Below are 23,421 nucleotides of genomic sequence, written 5' to 3' on the forward strand. Positions count from 1 at the left end.
GTGATTCCTTTGTGTTCTCTTTGAGGACCTCTGGCAAACCTGCAAACGCGTGTGTTATTAAAAAAAAAAAGATTTGAAAGCTCAAAAATTTTGGGCTGCTACACATTCAGCTGGTTAACATTGGGACAATTGCCTGCTTCCCTGCCCCCGCCCCTTCCACGTTTCCTCGGAATGCTTGGGTCTGGGAGAGCCGCGCACTCTGGGACTAACTCTGCCCCAGCCCTCCTTGGTGCACTCATTAAAGACACTAGAAGGCGCATGCACTTTTCCGGCCTGTGGTTTGATGGGGCAGGGGCTGGGACCATTCCAGCATCCCACAACCTCCGTGTAAGCAGCAGGTAGGCTGTGGTCACACCTGGGGCTCACTCGGGTCAGGAAGACAAGAGATTCTTGGAGCTGGGCTGGGATCCGAGAGGCTGGGCAGCGTTGTCCTTGCCTGGGAGCGAGGGGGTAGGAGCGATGGATGGAGCCCTGTGTCTAAGCGAGTCAGGCGGGACGGCTCACAATAGCGTTAGCTCCGTGGCGTCTTAGAAGGCTGAACTGCAATGTTCCTGGCCTGGATGCTGAAGACGAGAGCGCCGCCTACTATCCAAGGCTTAAGGAGCCTCAGGCGGACACCAAAGCCAGGTGTCTCCATTTTCGTGCGACTGGTAGCTGCAGAGGAACGCCCCCACCCCCACCACGGTGTCCACGGGAGGGAACAGACGTGGGCGCCGGGGAAAGGCATTTACCACGCCAGAGAGACTCTCTGAAAAGGCGACTCCCTCCACATCGTCGGGAACGCGGGACTATGGCTGATTTTGCCCTCCCCTGCGTACTCTGTCCCCGTCTTCCACGTAGCCCGCTCACTGCTTTGATGTGTGTCTTGTTACTCCACTAAGGGGACGTGTGCTAGAAGGCAGCGCCCGGGGCAGGAGCTGGAGAGATGGGTCCGGAGGGGAAAGGGAGGGTCGGGGTAGGCTTCCTGAGCAAAGGAACACATTTGGGGGGCCCGCACCACGGTTCCCAGCGTCAGGCACGTAGTAGGCACTCGACAAACATCTGTGGAGCAAATGGGCCGCAAGTTTTCGGCGCTGGGCACGTGGAGCTTGGGAAACCAGGGCAGCAAATGAGACCACAAAAGCGACGCAGGCGCGTGCGGCAAGCAGGGGCGCGCGGCAGCAGGGAGCGGGGCGGCGAGCGGGGCGCCCCGCGGGGGGCAGTGCCTGCACGGCGCCCGGGGCGGGGGCGCGGCACGTGCTCGCCCGGGCGCCGGCGGCCCGCCGGGGGCGCGGGGGCGCGGGGGCGCCGCGCGGTGCCCCCTGCGTGTGCTGCGGGGCGTGAGTCACGGCGGGGCTCGCCTTTATAACGGCAGTCACCGCGCGGGAGCCGCCGCGCCTGCCCGACTGTTCGCCCGCTGTTCCACGCTCCACCAAGCCCAGGTCCGCGCCCTCCGCCGTCACCAACCACCGCCCGGTCTGGAGGGCACCATGAGAAGGCCACGTTACGTCCCGTTCCTGCTGCTGCTGCTGCTGCTCCCGGCGCTACTGCTCACACCCCTCGCCGGGGACGCCGCGGTGATTACTGGGGTAAGCGGCCAGGCGCACCTGTCTGCCTCAGGATGCTCGCCGGAGATGAGCTTGGGGGAAAGGGGGTTGGAGAGAATATCCAAGATTGAGACCTTGGAAAGAAGGCGAGGGGTGTCGGGAAGCAAACGACACCTACCTCAGGGGCTCTTGGGCACACTTGGGACCGCAGACAGCCCGGGGCGCTTCGTGCGCCCGGGAGGAAAAACAACAACAACAAAAAATAAGTGGCAGGAGTGTCATGAACAATCCCGCGCGCTTTCCTCGCTCCTTGGTCCCCAGCCTGGCCCCTCCTGTCTGCAATGTGTATCTGTGAACCTGCAAGAAGTTTCAAGCCCCTTCAAGTACTTTCCTTCGAGGCTCTGCAGCCTGGAACCCTGCATGTGCGAGGACCCCTTCCGGAAAGGCAAAGGAGAGGGACTAATGCCCTGAGTCCCCCCGGGGTCTTAATCCTGCATTCAGGGGCTTTGCTCCCTGAGGCGTCCTTGGCAGAAGCCCTTTGAGACCCCCGAGTCCAGGGCCTTGTATGTGCTTTGAAAAGCAATCGTGGGAGCTTCCTTCTGGGTTCCGGGGCATTCTTTCTTTCCCCTTTGCCAGCGGCTCGAGGTTCTCCGTGTGAAAGTTTGCCATTTCCAATTCCTGATAAAGCCCCCTCTTTGCTGCAGCATAATTGTGAATTAGTCGGCCATGTAGCTGTTGTTTAAGCCCAGAGAGGCCGGCTTCATCCTTTCGGGAGGGGGAACCAGTTCAGGTCTCTCCTGCTCCCAAGGGATTTCTTTGTGTGGGTCTCAAGAATGAATTAACAGCAAAGGAAAGTCTGGTTCTTTTACATCCACCGGGCAAAACTGCAACATTTCCTGATTCAACTATCTTATTCTTTTTTTTTGTTCTTTTAAAAATTTTTGTTTGTTTTAGCACACAATTATTTTATACCTTCATAAAATTACTTCAGAGCTACAAGTACACATGATAGGATTTAAGGAAAATGGCAATATTTGAAGCCATGATATGTAGACAATGAAGTGACCTTTCACTTTAAAGGCAATGTTCATTGTCTGGAGAAAATCAAGCTGTTGTCTCCATATTGGTTAATAGATTGATAGCCTTTTGAAAGCCTTTGTCCAATAGAGATTTAATTAAAGGCTTAGTAGTATTTGCCAGGGTAGAGTTTTGGTTTTTTTAAATGTATATAATTTTGGATTGTTTAGTCACTAGACAATCCATACATGTGTTGCTGTGGGTTTTTTTTTTTTTTTTTAGGTTTTTTATGGGTCTTTCTGAGACATGAGAATTGAAACCTGATTTGAGTTTTCCCCTCTCTTCCCTGCTGGCTCATTTTAAATTTCTCCTAATCCTCCAAGCCCAAGATTCCTTGGCGGTAAAAGTATCTTTTTGTTCCATTCACTATTCGAATAGATCTACAGTGGGGTGAGGTTGAAGGGCACCAGGAAACAGCTGTGTAATTGAAAGTATATAAACCTGTGCAGTGCTTTGTGCATTTTCCAAGAGCTAAATGAGGTTTTTGTTTAACTTTTAGAGATATTTAGACAGTACATATTATTTAGTTATGTGTGATGTTTTTGTTGTTGTTTTAGCTCAGTGCTACAAAAAAAAGTTACATTTTTTTCAATAGCAATATGACAATAAAGTATAGTTAGGTCTCCCTGGCAGAAACCATCTGGGCCCAAATGAAAACCCCAATGATTTGTGAAGCTCTGTTGTTTCTTGAATGTTAAACATGCAATGGGTTGATTGAGTTTTAAAATATTTTGGCTAGCTTTGGTCTTTCTAAAAAGAGTTAGTGAGGCTTCAGAATCTGGGGGACTTTGAACAACTGTTGAAATGAAACACTGGCTAGGACCTTTTTGGGGAAGGGGCATTAACACTTATAGGTATTTGAAATGCATAGGTTAAGACCGCATTGGAGGAGCTCATTGGCTGGCCCTCTCATTTGTGGAGTATAACCATGTGTCATGGTCACATGTACCGATATCCGGCATAGAGACAAACACGGGAGAATGGATAGGTGCCAAGATTGTACTATAAAATCCAAAATACCCCCAAGGTGAAAAATACAGTTTTTTTCAGTTTTTAATCCATGTACACATTTGTTGTCAATAGACTGAGATTAAAAAAAAATAGTAATGGGCAAAAAACATAACCCCCCAAGCACGACCATGATGTGGTCACTTTTAATGAAAAGCAATGTTAAGAATGTGCATCTACTTAGGATTGGAGTTGTCATGGCTGTCCCCGAGGCCACTAACTTGGAAGGCGGCTTTAGTTGCTTTCAGTAAATGTATACTTAACACTTGTGCCTAAATTATACACAGTGCAAACAAGACATCCAGTTATTGGTTGTTGGTTTTCAAGCAAAAGCCTCTAGACTGCATTATTTATTTCTGTCCAATAAAGTAGAGAAGTTCTCCGATATGATGCTTTGCGGATAGCCCCTGCTGTCATTTGCATCTCTTAATCTGGTACATTTTACAGCATCATTCCCACCAACCGTGGAACGGAGACTTACATTTGAGCCTCATCCAGTCCTTTCATGTTTGCAAAGTATCTGTTCACCTGACAGAAGACCAACAGAAGTCTTGACCCATCTGTTCCCAGCCTCAGAGTTCCTCCCCCACCTCCTTTTTTGTTTTTTCTTTCCTAGAGAAAATGTTGAAAACCAAGTCAGTGATTTGAGAACCATTAAGTTGCATAAAGAGACATCAAATTTCGTGAACCAAAATGAAACTGTTTGAAAGGGAAAATGGGTGCTTCACCGCTTTACGTCAGTGCCTTTGTGGGTCCAAAGAGTCCCTGATTTTGACACGATTTACATCTCTTTCTAGAACTAGGCACAGTGTGTGCAGTTACTAGTCATGAACATCTTGTGATCCAATTTGGGACGTTTCTAAATGGCCATGTGTAGTGTAGAACTAATAAATACTCTTTAAGTGCAAAGCCAAGTCAGCCATTAAAAAAAAAAAAAGTGCTAGGACAAGACAGCTCTTAAAAAAAAAAAAAAAAAACTCATGTATTGGAGATTTTGAAAATCTGGAAAGGCCTGTTTGGATTTTGTTGTAGATAATGTGTGAACAAATGAAGATTACAGGATTTTGTAAAAAGTGTGGTTGTTCAAATCCTAGCATTTGGATCCAATGTTGGAAGAACATTTCGCTGCTGATTTTCAATTTCCTCAGCCCGGGGCTGGCTTACCACGTTTCCCTTTCTGTTCCATTGCAGGCCTGCGAGAAGGACTCCCAGTGCGGCGGAGGCATGTGCTGCGCAGTCAGCATCTGGGTTAAGAGCATAAGGATTTGCACACCTATGGGCAAAGTGGGAGACAGCTGCCATCCTCTGGCCCGTAAAGTTAGTATTCGCGTACGCGTGTTCTCGGAGCTTCTCTGACGTTGCCTCAAAGAGGCTGAAACCTTGACATCCGGGCTGGTGTTGGGGGCTTGGGATTGGGGGTTAGGGGAGATGTGAATGGGAAACCATCCCCTCCTCCTCCATTTCAAACAGTCGTATCCTGTGCCACCCTCGATAGTGAACACATCCTTGCTGTCATCGCATCAGAAGCGATTGGCCAAAAATAACTTTTAACGCCTGACTTTGCTTGAAAAATCTATTTAGGGCGTGAGTGCAGATGATGCTGGAGTCCGTGGAATAGAACAGAGTGTGCATCTCTGCAGAAGCCAGAGGGCAATGGTTCTTGGAAAGATTACCAGTCAGGAGACCTCCTGGTAAGGCAGAAGTGAGCAAGCGTCCGTGTGTGTTTGCAGAAGCTTATCCAGTTGCTCTGAGATCTTAAAGGTTCGACATTTTGACTCTAGCTACAGAATACATGGTTCACGTGTTTAGGGATTGGTGATACTCAGCTTTCCAACTTGTATTACCTAGCAGCTCAACATCACAGGGCCCCGAATGACACTCTGGAGAAGTTAGTGACAGCCAGAGGCGTGACTGTCAGTAGGATGGCAGGATAGGATTGTGTCACCAGGGGTTGCAGGCTGGCCTATCTCCAGGGTCAGGCAGGCTCCGTCACATCAGGAAGGAGCAGGCTGTGGCAGCAGGGAGCCAAGAAGAGTGTTCGGCTTGCAGGGAGTGGGGTGGGGGGATCGTTGCCCTTCAGACTGAAAGCCCAAGCTCTCACAGATGCTAGGCTGCAGTGATGGGCCATCCAGGGCCAAGCAGCTTGTTGGAGGCAAAGCCCTGGCCTCTCTGTGTTGGTCTTTCGACATACTGTTCACTCCCATTTTTTAAAACAGGCTGGATGTTTTCGAAACGGTTCTGTCCTGTAGACTTATTCCATCACATGTTGATTGAGGGCTTCCCGTGGTCATGGAGGCGCATGTCTTTCCAGGAGCCGGCAGTCTCTGATGATTTTTATGATTTGGAAACTTCCCAGAGCGAGCGAGTATAAAGGAAGGGACGGGGCGGGGCCCCTCTGTCTGAGGGTTAGCTCCAGGAGTCTGGCTGCGGATTGCGTGGTCTGGACCTAACTGAAGGCTTTCCTGTGACCAGCTTGTGAAATGCTTCCTGCAGGGTGTAAACTGTCCCCGTCTGTGGTTTAAGCATGCAAGGTCACCCAGTCCTCCTTAAGTGCTGTGTGTGCCATTCCCTCTCAGACATTCCCTCTTGTCTTGGTGCCCAGCTCCCCACAAGGAGGGGAAGCTGGCCCAGCCACCTTCCATGTGGACCTCTGTTTTGTTCACTACCCTTAATGAGTGGGCATCATGTTTGGTGCATGAAAAATGTACACTCAACCATCTCTTTTACAAATTATGTTGTTCTGACAACATCAGCCTCACCTTATGTACTGAGATGCTGGAATCGTGGAGGCTGTTTGCTAAAACAGCAAATGAAAAGGGTCACATTCCACAGAACTGTTTGTTGCTTTAGTGGCCACTCATTCGGTTCCACCATGTACTGGATTCCCTGTACTTAGCGCTGTGTGTGACTTTCCTGTTTCCTAGTCACAACAAGCTCATGAAGCAGGTTCATTTTTTGCCACATGACACACACAGCAGGGTCCCCGCCCTGCCATAACTAGTGGCTGTAGGTAAGGGAGCAAACGCAACCTTCAATCTCTTTCCGACACCCCTTGCCTGTCCACCAGAAAACTGTCAGTGTGTTCTGTTGACTCACAAGTGACTTGTATACGTAACAGGTGCAAGACATTGACCCAAGATATGTGATGGCAGCCTAGAAGGGGAATGTACCTCACTGGGTTGTATTTAATACGTTTTTTTCTAAATACCTGATATGGTGAGGTCCAGACAACTTCATGTTTAGCACGGCATCACTTGTTACACTACATTAGTCTTCCCTCATAAAGCTGGATGGCATCTCTATAAGCATATAAATATTTGTATTTGTTTTTTTATCATGATTTTAAAAAGGAAATCTTCAACAACTTACCCTCCTCCTAGTAAAATTAAGTGATGAAATAGCGGAAGTGCTAAAAAATAAGGTTTGGCATTAATGTTCATCCTATTCAGATGCTCAGTTGAGATGTATTTCTAGAACTCAGTTTTACAGTTTTTCATGTTGATTATTTTTCTGTCTTGAAAATACATCTGCCAGGTCATTTTGATGACCCATTTTGAGTTGTTATTTGTGCCTATCCTGAAAAAAAGAAAACTAGTTTTTTCCAGAATATCTGTCATCTCTTCAAAACTGTCTTTCAAGAATAAATTCTGATGAACATTTTACACAGCATGTAATTCTATTCTGAACCCTCATGGTTCATGTATCCGTTAGTGATAGATGGCATAAATGTGAACACGATATAGAAATCTATTTCTTCTGTGTTTGGCTTGATCGTTGGCCACATAATCTGTTCATGTGGATATGGTGAACAGTATCTGATGGGCAAAATTGAGGACTCCAGAGAGGAATCAATGCCAGCTATTTCGCATATACTGCACAGTTACAGAGTTTATAATCACTGGTAGGTGGCTATCACTTTACATTCATACAGTTTTGTAGTTTCTAAAAGTAAAATGAAGCTTAAACACATCTAGAGACACTAAGGCACTTAGGCTCTAAACACAATTTGAAAATCAGATTTACAGAGAGAAAGATCTTCCATCTGTTGATTCACTCCCCAAGTGGCTACAATAGCCAGAGCTGAGCTGATCAGAAGCCAGAAACTTCTAGGTCTCCTATGCGGGTGCGGGGTCCCAAGGCTTTCGGCCGTCCACTACTGCCTTTCTAGACCACAAGCAGGGAGCTGGATGGAAAATGAAGCAGCCAGGACACAAACCAGCACCCAGATGGGATCCCAGCATATGCAAGGCGAGGACTTTATCCACTAGGTTACTGTGCTGGACCCTCTAAAACAAATAATAGTTTTAACAGGTGCTTAATTTTAACAATTACAAACAACTTCTGAATTATGTTTATATTCTTCCTGCTTTTTCTTTTTAAAAGAAAAATAGTTCCAATTTTATTAATAAGCGTACTTTTCAAAGACTACTATGAATTAAGCCATTTCAATTCAACTATGATAAACGTTGATTTGGGAAGCTTATAATTGTTATTAACACTTTTATTTAGAGTTTATTCATTTATGGGTTTTATTAATTTGTTAATATTATATGGGTTTTCTGGTATTAAACAGCCGTTTCTACCCAACAATGTCATATATTTTTTTCTTTTTCATTTTGCTGCATTTTTATATAAACATGTTTGGCATCCATCGTCTTTTCTTTAAAAAAATATGTATTTATTATTTATTTGAGAGGCAGAACAAATGGAGAAAGAGTCAGATCTTGCACCTACTGGTCCAGCTCTCAAATAGCTGAGGCAGCGAGGTCTGGTTGGGCTGAATCCAGAAGCCAGGGACGCCCCTGTGTCTCCGGGGTGGCTGGCAGGGAAGCAAGTGCTTGGCCTGTCATCTGTCCACTGCCGTCACAGGTGTATTGGCAGAAATCGCTCTGGAAGCAAAGTAGCTGGAATGCCAGCCAGCACACCAGTGTGGGATGCCAGGTAAGCCACAAGCAGTCGCTTAACCCAGTGTACTTCACTGCCAGCCTCTGCTCTTTTCAACTTCACTTTAAAACTTTTTTCTTTAAAGGATTTTCATTTTTGAAGGAAAGAGCTTCAAATAAAAACCTTGGTTTTGTTTGTTTAAAAAGATAATTGAAAAGATGCTAGTTTAGATGTCAGAACCAACCTATGATGAAACATGGTAATCAGGTGTAATTTCAGAGCGTAAAATGAATTTTAAATTTTTTGAAAATTCATTTTTAAAATTTTAATATTTGAAATTTTATTTTAAAATTTTTATTTTTAAAAAATTGAATATTAAATAACAGTAATATGAGGCTGGCCTTCTGTTGCAATAGGTTAGTCTTCTACCTGTAAAGCCAGCATCCCATATGAGCCCAGTTTAAATTCTAAGTGCTCCACTTCCAATCCAGATTTCTGCAGGAAAGAAAGAAGGGAGGGAGGGAGGGAGGAAGGGAGGGAAACAAAGTGAGAGAAAGAAAGGAAAGAAGGAAGGAAGGAAGGACCAACCGACCGACCGACCCAGGAATGCAGCTGAAGATGGCTCAAGTCCTTGGGTTCCTGGCACTCACATAGGAGACCTGGATGGAGTTCCAGGCTCCTGGTTCCAACCTAGCCCAGCCCCAGATACTGCATTTATTTGGAGAGTGAACCAACAGATGGAAGATCTCTTTCTCTGTCTCTACCTCTCTGTAACTCTGCTTTTCAAGTAAACAACTTTTAAAAAATAGGCAGAAATAAAGAAGTAACTTAAAACTGGAGTGCATGTTGACTGGAAGAGCCCACTGTGCTAACTTCCTTCCCTTTCCTGCCACAGAGTTCAGGAGCTGCTGTCTCCAGTGACTCCTCAAGGTTGTATCACAGCTGCGGTTACAAGTTCAGATTGGCAGAGAGAACTAAAGATGCCTTAGTCCAATACAGACTTTCTCAACCTTGGCAATGTGTGATGCCCTTTGCCCAGTTTCTCTGAATGGTAGATTCTTGCAGAGCTGTAGTCCAGTGTCAACATACCTTGATACAGAACAGCTCCAGGTGCCAATGACCCCTCCCCTTGCCTTAGATGAATGCTGTTTTCTTTCTTAAATTTATTGCAATCGAGTAAAAACCATACTTTCCCAGAAGAGCATGGTGTTTGGTCTTGGTAACTTCTAGAATTTGCTGGCAGGAATTGTAGTAATTTGGATGGAGTGTTTGATTTTAAACCATCTTCAACCTTGGCCTGAATAATTTGAATATCCAGCTTCTGTAACCTTTCCCTCCTGCGTTTGTGACTCTGATGTACCTATTCGCTTCATCACGGTTCACACGTTGATCTTGGAATGTGTATGGTGGTCAGTCAAGAACTTGGCATGTGTGTACTGAGTGTGTAATTATGGGAATCTGGCCTCTGTTAGTGGACACTCACAGAGATGTGGAGAGGAGGTAGACTGCCCCCAGCTGGTGGAGTTAAGAGAGACCGTGGGAAGGGAGCGACAAGCTGAGTCTTGAATTGTAGAAGTTTGAATGAGCAAGAGGCCTCAGGTACAGAAGGACCTGCAGGGCCGTCTGTCCTTACATTTAAGGTCATTCTCAATGGGGGAGCTGAGCTGCTTCAAGTCCCAGCTACTCCAGTTATATTCCAGCTCCCTGCTAATGTGCCTGGGAAGGCAGCAGAAGATATTCAATGGAGCACTTGGGCTCCTGCCACTCATGGGATGGGGGGAACCTTCCTGGTTTCAGATTGGCCATTGAGGCCATCTGGGGAGCTGAGCAGCAGATAGAAGGTCAGTCGATCTGTCTCTCCGTCTCTGTCTTCATCTCTGCTTCATGTCACCCTCCCAGCCCCTCCCCTTAAGGCTCTCTTCCTCTCCTTTTTTTCTTTCCTCTCTCCTTCCCCCTCTCCCTGTGCTCTGCCTGTCAAATCAATAAATCCAACATAAAGGTTGACCCCAGAAGAGATAAGACTTATGCTTAGATAGTCTTGGTGCTCTTGATAACAAAAAGAGTTCAGTTTTTTTGTTTGTTTTGTGAAAGTTTTATAGAAATGTAATGACCTGTGACCATAATACCAAGGCCACTCCTAAGCCCTTCAGAGACCCATGCAAATAAGGAGTTTTGCATCATACCTATTTCTGAGTTTGATGACTTGAATCTCCTTGGGCCTACTCAGTGCAGGCTGGCACAGGATTAGGAGAGGCCTATGGATCTCCCAGGGCTGGCCACCCCTCCCAGGAGGGAAGGGGTGGTATGGTGTGTGCAAGCAGTGGGGAGAGGGCAGAGGAAATAGACCTGTAACAGGTGTTTGCTTGATATCCTCTTTGTTCCAGGCCAGGAGCTATAAGCTTGCCAGTAAAATGCATCTGGTCTCCCTACCCCTCACTCGTCACTACCTCCAAAGAGCCTGGAACTTTGGAATGGTGATTGAGGGGGGACACAAAATAGAGGAAGATGGGCCTGGACTTAACTCCAAGCACTTTCTCTTTCTGGTTGGGCTACCTGAGGCAGCCGGGACCCTTGACTTCAGGAGGAAGCTGCTTAGCAGGTAGAGCAGAGCAGAAACCTGGCTCTTGCTATTGATACGTGATGACCTCCGAGAGCCGAGCCTGGCATTCTTCCCTGTGGCTTTCACAGGACTGGCAAGCCCGCCCTCGCTCTGCCTTGCATCATTAAAATGTAAGCTGCATGCTGGCAAGGGGCCTTTGCTGTCTGGCTCATGGCCGTGTCCTCAGAACCTGAAGCAGTGCCTGATCCACAGGTGACCCTCAGTGAATAGGTGTCGAGTGGGTGCACCAGAAGGACCCATTTATGACAACATCCTTGGATGTTGCTGCCCTGGCATTGGTTTTTCTCAACTGCAGCCATTTGGGCCAGACTGTTCTTGGTTGTGTGTTTACCAACATCTCTGACCTCGGCCCATAAGGATGCTCACAGCATCCTTTTCCCCTGGTGGTGACAAACAGAAAGTATCTCTGGATTGTGCCACCTGTCCCCTGGGGACAGAAGCACCCACTGTGAAGATCTATTAGCCCAAGGCAGTGATCCAGCTTTGGGGAGAAAGGAAATTCTTCAAGTAGTCAAGGTCAAAATAGATTATAAAGGTCATTGAGTTTCATTTTGCACACTAGTCTACTTGTCATTGGCTCAGCCATTCCCGCTGTGCCAGCATCCTCTGGTCTACTCTTGTTGGCAGTAAATGAGGCAGCCACCACAGTACCCCTAGGCACTCACAGCATAGAACCATTCTGAACACCAGTCTCCACTGGACCAATGGCCACTATGCCTGCCTGTAGAGCATACTGTTAGAATCTTGGAAATAATAACCTTAAGCACCTGTCCACAGGGCAGAAAGGACTAGGTAAGAAGACTGTGAACATGGTACCATGGAAAGGCCCCAAATACTTAGCTTTTACATTGATGGGCCATCTTAGGTCTGCACAAATAAGGCTAGAACAGTTCTGCCACTGTCTGCAGAGAGCCTTTGTGAGTGTCTAAAGCCGTGTGTTTGGAAGGCATGTGGAGGTGGCATCCCAGATGATGGGTGTGGGCTGGCCTCTTTTGGTAGGACAGAGTAAGAAAATATAGGAGAATGATGTGGAGGGATGCCTCCGCGTGGGGAAGCAGCTCCGCCAGGGCAGTCTCAGCCAGGTGAGCTGTAGGAGGAGCCGCACGACATGTGCTGGAATTGCTTGCCTCTTTCATCCTCCCCTGATCCCGAGCCACCTGTACACCCATCCTGCTCGCCGTGGCATGTCCCAGGCTGGATGAAACCATCTCCAAGTGACTTCTAGAACAGGAACTTCTCAAGACTGCAGCTCCATTCCTGGGGGGTGGGGGGGTGGGAAAGTCATTTTTGCTCTAGAAAGCATCCATATTCTGCATGCACTCTCTGGCCACACCCCCAGCTGCCTGATGTCCCTCAAGCTCAGCTTCCCCTGGGGAACACAAGCTGGGGACTTGGAGTAACTCAGACAGAAGCCACCCTTACACTGCTGGGTCTCCCTAGGCCAGCAGGGTCTAAGTTCAATTTGCTTCCTTCCTGATGTTTTCTCTGTTTCTCTTCAAACTCCATCCACCCACACCCACCCCCCAGCATCTTGACCCCTCGTGTCTGTGCAAAAATGTCTGAATTTCTGCATGATTTCTTGGGTCAGAATTTGTATGTGCTCATTGGATAGTTGTGGCCATGACCATGAATCAAGGCTCTTATTGAGGTGGTTCAGTAACAAGGCACCCCCCCCCCCAAAAAAAAAAGATGGAATAAGAGAAGGCAGCAAAGTGTTATCACCAAGAGTTAGGTACCACTGGGTCTAGCTGCCAACCAGACTTCAAGTTGTACATGGGTGTCATGGGCAGCTTGCTCTGTTTTCACAGACTTCCCATCGGTAAAACAGACATGATTATAGACTCAGGACTTGAGTAGCAGTGGGAAAGGACAGTATATTTTTAAAAAGAGCTGTACTTACTGCCTATTGAGCATGTGTAGAATGCTTCAAATGACTATTCAAAGACATATCTCCAGAAAGACTTGGACCAGTGCTGTGGGATAGCAAGTTAATCCTCCGCCTGAACTGTTGGCATCCAGTGTGGGTGCCGGTTCTAGTCCCGACTGTTCTGCTTCCCATCCAGCTCCCTGCTTGTGGCCTGGGAAGGCAGCAAAGGATGGCTCAAGGCCTTGGGACCCCTGCACCTACCTGTGAGACCTGGAGGAGGCTCCTGGCTTCTAATTGGCTCAGCTCTGGCTGTTGCAGCCACTTGGGGAGTGAACCAGCAGATGAAAGATCTCTCTGTGTCTCTCCTTTTCTCTGTAATTCCGCCTTTTTATTAAAAAATAAAATCTTCAAAAGTTTCAAAAAGGAATAAAAAAGGTTCGATGTGGTTTTAAAGCGTTTCCTGCCATAACTCAATTGTTGCTTTCTTCTTTTAGGTGCCGTTTTTCGGGCGAAGAATGCACCACACTTGCCCATGCCTGCCAGGCTTGGCCTGTTTACGGACTTCGTTTAACCGATACATTTGTTTAGCTCAAAAGTAATCACCTTAGAGACTTTGAATGAGAACAGCCATGGGGCATCTGTGAGGGTATTTCTCGTGACCGCGCCAAGCAGATCCGACACCGCAAAGACATGCTCTTGCTTCTTCCACTCTCCAAGCCACATTTTCATCTTTGATTTCTAAATACTTTCCCCCCATGTATTGGAAGGGAGTTATGATCTGCGATAGACATGGAAAGTTACAAGGCATCCTGGGAGTGGTTCGTGTTTGGGTTTGATTTGGACCCACTTCCACCACGGTGAAGCGAGACGGAATGTGATGTTTCTATTGCAGTAGCAAATTCTTCCCTGGTGCATCTGTCCACGCCACCCCATCCCACTACTCATGAGCGTCCGTGGCTCTCTTAACTCTTAGTCCTGGAAGGATTTTGAACCTTCTGTTTCATCTCCATTTCTCCTCCTGCCCCTCTGGCACCATGACGTGGGAAGGGGTCTCGTGCTGGGTACCTTGTGTCTTGCTGGCCCTGATCCTTGAGCGGGGAAGCAGGTGTGGTTGAAAGGGGCTCTCCAGAACCCTCTTAGGGATTGGGGGATTGGCAGCATTCATTCCCAAACTCCGCCGTCCATGCAAATGTCAGCTGTGCTGTTTGACTGGTGTGAGAACTGAAGGAATGGAAAGCAAATTAACTTAGTTCACGTTTCTGGTTTGGGAGGTTTCATATATATTAATGATTTCTTTACCAATGCCATCTTACATGGTTTTATTTAAGTTTATTGTTATTATTAATTTAAGCTCCTGGCTGCAGATGTTCTAGAAAACGCTACTTGGAGAGGAAGTGCTGATTGCAATCTGGCATGACACGAGTTCCCGTTTTCTCATTTGAGTCAGTATGAAGTTGTAATTTAAACTTTATTTGTAACGCAGTCGTTGTAATGGGTCGCCTGAAGTCCACCCTTTGTCCTGTATTGCACTGCTGTGTTAAAATTCTGTATCAGAATTATGACAGTACTATATATCATTGGATTTATTTTAATATTACATCCTTATTTTTGTCACGTGTGTCGTCAGGCTTTTATTACAAGTACCTCTCTACTATAGAACACCTCTGAAAGCAAGTGAAAACAGCCCTGAGGGTTTGTGAATCTTCACCTGACATGCAGGAAAGTTCTGATTGCATGCCTTTCACAGGTACCACCTACAAAAAAATAAACAGTATGCAAATCAGTGATGGTTTCCAGCGTGAAGGAAAAGTCTGACGTGCAAAGCCCATTGCAGTCAGGAGTGGACGTGTCGGGGTATCCCGTGTGTGGACATGGCACGCTGAGGGGGAAGTATGCATCCTTGATTGGTCAGGTGGTGTTGCTGTTACCAACAGGCCTTGGAAAGCCCACCAAGTATTGCTGACTCAGTCAATGCTGTGACTAATATCGACCATTTCAACTGGAAAAAAAAATAAGCAAAAAAAAAATAAAACTCCACTTTGTTGTCATTTATTCAACCAGGGCTTAAAATTGCACACTGTGGTGTGTCATTGTACTCCTTGATCTAACATAAGTCCTTACAGATGTATGGAATTCTGTACATTTTTATTAGCATATTTGGTCAAAGATGTATCAGTTTTGGTTCAGTTGAGTTTGTGTTGTAAAAGAAAAATCCCTCTGAGTTTTGTTGGGGGGAAAAAGTGAACTTTCGCAAGTGGGATTGCGGGGAAAGGGGCAGGAATGTGAGCAGTTTTGTAGATTTGATTTGCATACAATGTTGAAGGCGTATTTTTTTACAAACAGTGAAAAGGCAGTTGGGTCAGTTGTCCTTTCTTATCTTAAATGTTAGACAACGTAGCAAACGCAAACAGTTTTGCTCTGATCCACACCAGCCTGCCTTCAGTTGCTACTTAAGGGGGTAGATTACATGTATATAATGAAAGAACAAAAGTGGAGTTTGCATAGCTAGTTGTGGATTGCACCAGCTGCCTCAGTGCCACCCATGAAAGGCAGAGCTTTGCAGTTCCTACCTGCACAATCATGACAACACAGCATTGCAAACTGCTAGAGACTCGGTCGTGTTACAGAGGGAGCTGTTTGGGCTTGCAGTTTGGACCTGGCTCTGGTGATGGCTTCCCGTGGCAGGAGCCAGGGATTGTGGCTCTGTGTGTCCCTTGAGGTCCCTTTCCTGAGAGCCTTAGCTAACCCTGGCCACCTCCTAAAGGCCCCCACTTGTGAACACCATAGTGGATCGTGTTTCTACCCTCTTACACCTCACAATAAGGATTACATTTCCATGTCTGAATCCTTGGCAGGGACCCTGAAACCATGCCCACCCCAAAGTGTGGTTCCCATCCCCCAGATTATCATTCTGAGCAGGTTTAGTGTACAGTTCTCATTCATGATCGTATTCGGCTCTTGGAATTAACACTTTTCAAATACTTGTTTCCAAGAACTTAGCGTTGTGCTTCTCGGAGATTGTTCAAAGCAGTTTTGGGCAAAGTGTACGGAGTCTTGCCTCCAAGGGACCTGATGCTGTTTGTTGCAATTCCTGGGAAGTTGTCCCTTGGAGGCTAGGGAGGTTGGCACTGCAGAGTTCCTACGAGGTCAGGTGGGGTGGGAATTCACACAAGAACAGCTAAAGCAGCTGTCCACACTCATGAGCATGCGGTGAGTGAATTCTGTTAGCATTCTGGTGTCCAGATAGAGCTCATGTGAGAACCTGCTGACCAATCAGCGCACTTTAGAATGTCTGGGCCAGTGTTGACCTTTATGAAAGCTGACAGCTGTGCTTTCTGATGTTAGCCTTTTATTAACAGCAAATCGTACTCTCTTTTGGCCATTAGAAGAGTTTATGCCAAAAATGATTTCCTTGCAAATCCTCTTACATCTAACACTTCCTTCCTTCCCAGCACTTTGGTGTTAGTCCCTTTAGGACCAAGTGATAGTTCCAAAGTGTGAACCTATTCTCTTCTTCACCCACTTCTTCTTTCATTCCTACCGTTCTGCTTTTAAAAGCGGATCATTCCTGGTCTTCAGTGAGGGTCCCTGTAGAACTGACAGGTAGCTTACGACCTGCCTCCATGTGCCCACACATTTCAGATAATGGCTCCGCCCATCTCCTTCTCTGATAGCTTTCTCCAGGTTGGTAAATCTCAGTACTCCCTCCTACATAAAAGAGAACTGTATTTCTCCCCGTGTTTTTAAAACTGTTAATTGATAAATTTTTAAAAGTATATATTTAGCACATTCAATCTGATTTTTAAAAGATATGTATATTCTGCAGAATGGCTAAATTAAGCTAACATGTATTGCCTCACATATTTATTTGTGTGTGATGAGAACACTTGAAATCTTCTGTCAGTAACTTTTTGAAGGTTTATTACACAAAAGAGTGAGAGAAATATCTTCCATCTGTTGGTTCACACTCTCCCAAATGGCCGTAACAGTTAGGGCTGGACCAGGGTGAAGCCAGGAACCAGGAGCTCATGTGAGTCTCTCATGTGGATTCAGGACCCCAATAACTTGAACCATCTTGTACTACTTTTCCCAGGCACATTTGCAGGGAGCTGGATTGGAAATGGGAGCAGCCAAGAATCAAACCAGTGTCCACATGGGATGACAGTGTGCGGGCTGCAGCTTCATCACATATGCCAGTGCTCTGGACCCTCCGTGATCTTTTAAGTGTATAAAGATACTCCAAATGAAAAGATCATGGAAGAAATAGGATGAAAAGATAATGGATACGTGTTGGGTGCAGCAGTGCAAGCCCCTCTTGGGATGTTTGCATTGCTTAGCAGTGTCTGGGTGTGAGTCCCAGCTTAACTTCTGCTTCTAACTTCCTGCTGCTGTGCACACTGGAAGGCAGCACGGAATGACTTGACTGGTTGGATCCTTGTCACGCAAGTGGGAGAATCCACTAGAGTTCCTAGCTCATAACTGCGGCCTGGCCCAGATCTGGCTGTTGCAGGCATTTGGGGAGTGAATCAGTGGATAAAGATTCTCTCTCTAATGCTCTCTCTCTTTGGTTCTTTGCTTTTCAAATAAAAAGTGAGCTTACTAATGATTGCTGCATTTGTGAATTATACATATGTTTATTTTGGTATAAATGATTTTGAGATCTAGTTATGCTTTTTTCATAATAGGCATTTCCCATGGGCTTTCTGAATTATCTCCATATTATAGTCCAGAAATTTTTAGTGTATCATAAAGATGGTGGTTTTAATGCAATGATTCTTAAGAAAATTTTACTCCCCCCAACTTCAAATGTATATATTTTGTGTAGGTTGGTTACTTTGGAGCAATTAAAGAATTCTGCTCTTGGAGTACCATTTGCACTTTCTCCCTCATCCACAATCCTCAGAGATTTGGACTGCGTTTGTCTGGGGTGAGGCTTGGGTACTGGCCTGTTATCAAGAGCTCCCTGATTAGCCCTGAAGTTGAGAACCAGGGGGCACATGCACATCTATGGAAAAACAATTGCTGCCCTGCAACATTGATGAGGCAAGAGCTGAATGCCCATCTTCTTGGGCCACCCTCAGAAAGTCCTGTGGTCCTTAGCATCAGGAACTCCAGTTTCCTCCATCCCAGAGGGAAGGAGGGCCCACGGGGATGCCCTGTGTGGACTTTCGCAGCAGTTTGGCAGCTTCTGGGGAGTCCTGGCATGGGGTCCTAGAATAAGGTCAGGGAGGCAGGCTGGGTCCAAATCAACTGGACCCTGGATCTTCTGCTGGCACACAGCTCCCTTGGGTGCCTGACAGAAGCAAGCCTGTTCCACAGGACCCACCTGCTGGACTACAGTCCCCTTACATCTCAGGACTTGGTTCTCCTTGACTGGGCCCATAACTCATCCACAGGCTCTAGAAAGTCCAATATTGGGTCATGCTGTTACTGAAGAAATCAGACTAAATAATTATTATTTCAATGAAACAGACATATCTCCCCAAAGATTATGACAGATGCTTAACCTAGCAATTGTAATATCGTGTTAGAGCATATGGGCTCTGGCTCCTAATTCCAATTCTTGCTAATCCCTGGGAAGCAATAGTGATGGCCCAAATACTTGGGTTCCTGCCACCTGCCACTTGCGTGAAAGCCATGAATTCAGTTCTCCAGTTCCTAGTGTCAGCCTGGTTCAGCCAAGTCCGTTGCACACATTTGAGCATGGACTAATGTATTGTCTGTCTGTCTGTCTGTCTCTCTCTCTCTCTCTCTCTCTCTCCCTCCCTCCCCCTCCCTCCCTCCCCCCCCCCTCGCCCTTCCCCTCCCACAACCCCTGCCTCTCAAGTAAACCATTTTGTTAATGTCAAAACATTTTGCATGGAAAGTAGTAGAAAAGTAAACATTCAATACAGTTTACATATTCGATCAAAGAAATGATGGTTATCTGTGGGCTCTGTCTTCTAGAGTTTCAATGGAGAAATTTTTGTGAAACCTTAAGGCAAAGGACTCAGATAAAACAAATCCAATTACAGATGAATGGTTTCACAACCTAAGAGTGCACTTCTAATCACATTTCCACATTGTTTAAATCCGGATTTTCATCATCTTGATTAAAACGTGATATAACTTATAAAAAATGTTTTTGTTGCAGAAACTCACAAGCAAAATTGGCGAACTCCTGCTTTATTCAGTTATATTTGAATAACTGTTGAGGAGTTTCATAAATTGAATTTCCCTCCGTCAGTGCATTTGGTTCATTCTTAAAGACAAGCAAATCAACAGACTTTTATGTAGACATTGTACATATAAGAGTAAAAACAACAACAAAAACTTTAGGTCAGGAAGCCTCCTAGTATCCTAGTATCTTAGCATTTTTCATCTCTGTTCAGATCCTGTGCCAGCTCCGCCTTCTCCTTCTAGCCTTTCTCTACTGTCTTAGGGCAAATATGTGTGGTCTGTTCTCGACACTGCTCCATATGGGAAAGATAGCCACATCCTGGGGTGTCTCAACAGCCCTGATCCCTTTTGCTTTAATGGAAGTTCTCTGCTTGTGTCCTCAGGCAAGGTGAAGGTACCTTCAACTCATCAGCCTGTGTGTTCATGTATTTGCTCTTTGAAACCCTAAGTTGGAGTTCAGAACAAAGAAGAGAAATACTTCCGTCCCAGAATATGCCCATAACTCTTTGCTCCCATATAACATTGCATAAGATGACTTTTCATTGTTGCTCGAAGTGTAAGAGACTTAGGATGGATCTCTGACGCAGAGTCTGAGACACAGCTTGGGATGGCCACATCCCACGTCTGTTTGAGTTCTGGCCCTGCTCCTGGTCCCTGTTTCCTGCTAATGTGTACCCTGAGAGACAGTAGGTGATATCAAGTAGGTGGGTCCTTGCCAAGATGGCGAAGTTGGCTTTGGCTTTTACAAGGATGGTAGGTGGAGCCAGGCCGTGGCTTCCTGTTGGGGTGACTAGGTCGGGCACTGGTGTGAGGAGAGACTGGAACACGGGCCCTGAAGGCTGCTGCCATTTTGACTCTGTACCATTGCTTCTGCTTTCTGGTTACCCACCAATGAAATGTAACCTCCTGGCCTCTTACCAGAGAACCTTACCCACCGTTCCCTCGTGGTCCCTCCCTCTAATCTCCACCCACCTGCCAATCACCTGTGAGCATCTCAATCACCGCTCTCTGGGGCCCGCCCACAGCCCCTTCTCCCAACCAATTCCCCTTGCCTCCCAAACCTTCCAGGCTCACCCGGGTTGCATAAGTGAGCCTCTATGTGTGTCCCTTTCCCTTCTTCCCCGTCTCCTGGCTCTGTCCCGTCCCCCTCCATCTAGCCCCTTTCCCCTGCCCTGGCAGCCCTCATCCTGCCATCTCGGCAGGATGCGTTTCCCTTCCTGTTTTCCCTTCTTCCATTCCCTACCCTGCTGGAGTAAATGCCCTCCTAATACCTCATCGCGGCTGGCATTTTGGCTCACGGGAAACTAATCGTGAAAAGAGGACTTGACTGCGGGAAATTAGCTGCACGCAAGAACTTAGGTCCAGGGAACCAAGGGATGGGGGTTTGAGAACTGCCAGTGTCCAAATGACAAATAGAAGTTTTCTTGCCATTACAGACCCAAGAGAATAGTTTAAGGAGACCCTAATGAAGGAAGAATCTCCAGAATCAGAAATGATTCATCTCAATTCCATATGTTGCTCACAAAGAGATGTGTATTCCAAACAGAAGAAACGTGTGAATATGTGGCCTTGTATCCAATGTCCCTTACTCTGAAAAATGCTACCTACTCACAGATGAAGGAATTTTGGAGAGGCAAGTGCTGTGGGACCAAAGCAGGCCTTGGGGTGTAGTGGGTGAATGCCCATTAGAATACCCACATCCCATATTGGAATACCTGGGATTGAGTCCTGCCTCCGCTTCCCATCCCTTGCTAATACGCATGCTGGGAGACAGCCTGGGGCCCATGCACCCACATAGGAGACCTAAATTAATTTTCTGGTTCCTGGGCTTTAGCCTGGTCCAGCCCCAACTGTTGTAGGTGTTTGGTGAGAGAACTGCTGGATGGAGGATTCTGTCCCCTGACTCTCTGTGTTTCAAATAAATAAAAATAAGCTTTAAAAAAAAAAATAGAACTTTGGAGACAGACGCTGTGGCCCATTGCGACTATGAATTTGCTTTCAGTGCTTAATTGTATTTTGAGCTTGTCTAGAGGTGTTCTTAAAAAAAAAACAAAAAAAAGATCAACATTAACTTTAAATGACAAACTCTCAGGCCACAAAGCTGGTTTTTGAACTAGCAAAAGTAAGGTGCTAAGACACTCTTAGCAAAATTCTCATCTTGTCTATGTGTAATTGTGTTCATTTCAACAGACAGGTTATATTTAATCCTCATATCTATAAAACTTATAAGGTAACTTGCAGATTAAAAAAAAAAAAACCTTTTGTCACCCTATTCCTAAAGGATGAGAGCCATTATGCAAATCAAATTCTAGAAATAGCTTGGGGTATCCCATAATTCCCTGAGACAGATATGCAAATGAGGCTGATGGTGCCTGGGGATTATCGGAATTCCACACTGTGCAGTTACACTCTGGCTATTCCTGACAGGTTCTTTCCACCCAGTCCACGGTCAGGCATGTGGGCCGGTATATTCAGGGACAAGGAGGGAGATAATAAGGAAACAGGAGTGCATTCCGTGCGAAAAGACAAGGAAAAGCTTCATCTCCTTGTGCAGTTTGAATGTCATAGTTCCCAGAACATTTTAAAAGCAACACACACTAGGTTGACATGAAGCTGAAGTTTTCCAAGCTCTTCCATTACTGCAAGTCTATATCTTCAAGGAAATTAGACCATTTCGTGGCGGAGGGGGGTTCTTCCAGGTTCCAATGCAAGTTCCAAACCCCTTCCCCCTCCAAAAAAAAAAACACCCCAAACAGGAAGTAGTGTCTGTTTCTTAGATATCATTTCCTGGCAGAAAACAAGGGTTTTGTTTTTGTTTTTGTTTTATCCTTGAAAGCCATGCAGGCTGGCATAACTCCGCTGATAGGAATATACTGAGACAATGTTAAAATTCAACAGTGAGTGCGTTCTCCACCCAGAGTGGGCTGGCCACTTCAAGACCTCATTTAAAAATGACTGAATTCTTTCTCCTAGAAGCCTGGGAGTAGTAACAGCTCTGATCCTTCTGTCTCCTACACGTCATTAAGAAGTACGCGTATTGCATTTGTGCCTTGACTTGGCAATGTCAGACTTTTTTTTTGATTGCTCTGTGTAACCCCAGGGGAACTGAACGCTTCAGCCTTGGAGGTCTCCATTTCAAGCTGTTTATCTCAAATGTCTGAAATCAGGATATTGGTTGGTTAGGCACCCATACCCCATTCTTCCTGCTTGTGTCCCCCTTATAATGAAGCACAAACCGTCCCTCTGTGTTGCAAATGTGCCATCTGGGCCTCCCCCAGCCTGGCACCCCCAGGTTTCTCGGGGGCTGTGTCCAGGCGGGGGATGGCCTACCTGAGTGCTTGGGTGGTTGTGACTTTATTCCTGGCAGCGTCTTTGCTGGGTCTCCCATCAGCAAGTTATTTCTATGTAACATACTTTCTGCCTTAAAATGCCCACATTCCTTACCGGCACTTGAACGTCGGGATAGTATTGGAACAGCAATCTCCGAGCAGGGAATTATGCGGTTTTATTTTTGCTTGGAGACATGTCTTTTTAAAATGGATTATCAGACAGAGTGGGAAGACTCCTGCAGGAGTGAGAACTGGGAGGAGGGGAAGGTTGGACCCGGACTAGGTTTGGTTCCAGTGTTCTGGTTTTCGCTTCTTCCTTTGGTTGGGTAAGCAGAGATGCTCTTGCCCAGGGCCCTTTGCCAGAGACCCCGTGGTGGTGTCTGGTCTCAGTACCAGGCCCAGGCGCTTTATCTAGAGCCCTCTCTGGCAGCTGCTGCCACGTTCTTTTTGGTTTTGGGGCCCCCTTGCCAAGTTTCCCCAATGAGCTGGCTAAGTCTTCAGCAAGAAAAACATGCCTTCCTGATTTCCCGTGGTCTTCCGCACTGCAGGGAACCGCCTCCTTCTGCACTCCTAGCTGAAGGTTTCCTTCAGCTGGCCATACAGATTCCAGGCATTGGATTTACATTCAAAAAACTTAAAATCTATGATATGAAAAAGGTGCAATGAAACACATACTAGATCATTTTTAATCTGCTGGATTTACTTCCCTCTAAGAAATCATGTCCAATCTGTTTCATCATTTTTCTGGAGCCAGGTTAGTCTAATAGGTGCAGGGCAAAATAACCAGACAATTGGGAGAAATAAATGAAGTCTAGTTTTTTTTGGTTTTTTCTTTTTTTTTTTTTTAAGTTTGAACACAGTTCTGGGCTATGAAGAATAGCTACAAGAGGGCTGCCTCTTTGGGTAAGAGGCTGAATAAAGTTACAGGGCATAATGGTGCTTTAAACCTAT

The 23,421-nt window shown here is 46.2% G+C and overlaps 1 protein-coding gene across 3 annotated transcripts; it reads left to right on the forward strand.

Annotated features, from left to right (window-relative positions):
* Positions 1-1,258: 1,258 nt before the first annotated feature.
* Positions 1,259-19,561, forward strand: PROK2 (prokineticin 2). 3 transcript variants are annotated; one of them, XM_058678837.1, is made up of 3 exons: positions 1,259-1,568; positions 4,803-4,928; positions 5,193-5,547. In XM_058678837.1, the coding sequence occupies exons 1-3, from the start codon at positions 1,470-1,472 to the stop codon at positions 5,304-5,306; spliced, it is 339 nt and encodes a 112-aa protein (XP_058534820.1). In that variant the 5' UTR covers positions 1,259-1,469; the 3' UTR covers positions 5,307-5,547. The 3 variants fall into 3 exon arrangements, with proteins under 3 accessions (XP_058534820.1, XP_058534819.1, XP_058534818.1); XM_058678836.1 differs by lacking the exon at positions 5,193-5,547 and adding an exon at positions 19,116-19,561 and having other exon boundaries at positions 1,343-1,568; XM_058678835.1 differs by lacking the exon at positions 5,193-5,547 and adding an exon at positions 13,477-14,057 and having other exon boundaries at positions 1,347-1,568.
* The last annotated feature ends 3,860 nt before the right edge of the window (positions 19,562-23,421 follow it).

The sequence above is a fragment of the Ochotona princeps genome, chromosome 21 (genome assembly GCF_030435755.1).
Source record: "Ochotona princeps isolate mOchPri1 chromosome 21, mOchPri1.hap1, whole genome shotgun sequence".
Classification (NCBI taxonomy): Eukaryota; Metazoa; Chordata; class Mammalia; order Lagomorpha; family Ochotonidae; genus Ochotona; species Ochotona princeps.

Excerpts from the sequence above, each read along its gene's own strand:
- PROK2 (XM_058678837.1), top strand. The coding sequence starts at position 1,470 with ATGAGAAGGCCACGTTACGTCCCGTTCCTGCTGCTGCTGCTGCTGCTC. Across the intron at positions 1,569-4,802 it reads ACGCCGCGGTGATTACTGGG|GCCTGCGAGAAGGACTCCCA; the intron begins GTAAGCGGCCAG and ends GTTCCATTGCAG. Across the intron at positions 4,929-5,192 it reads GCCATCCTCTGGCCCGTAAA|GGCGTGAGTGCAGATGATGC; the intron begins GTTAGTATTCGC and ends AAATCTATTTAG.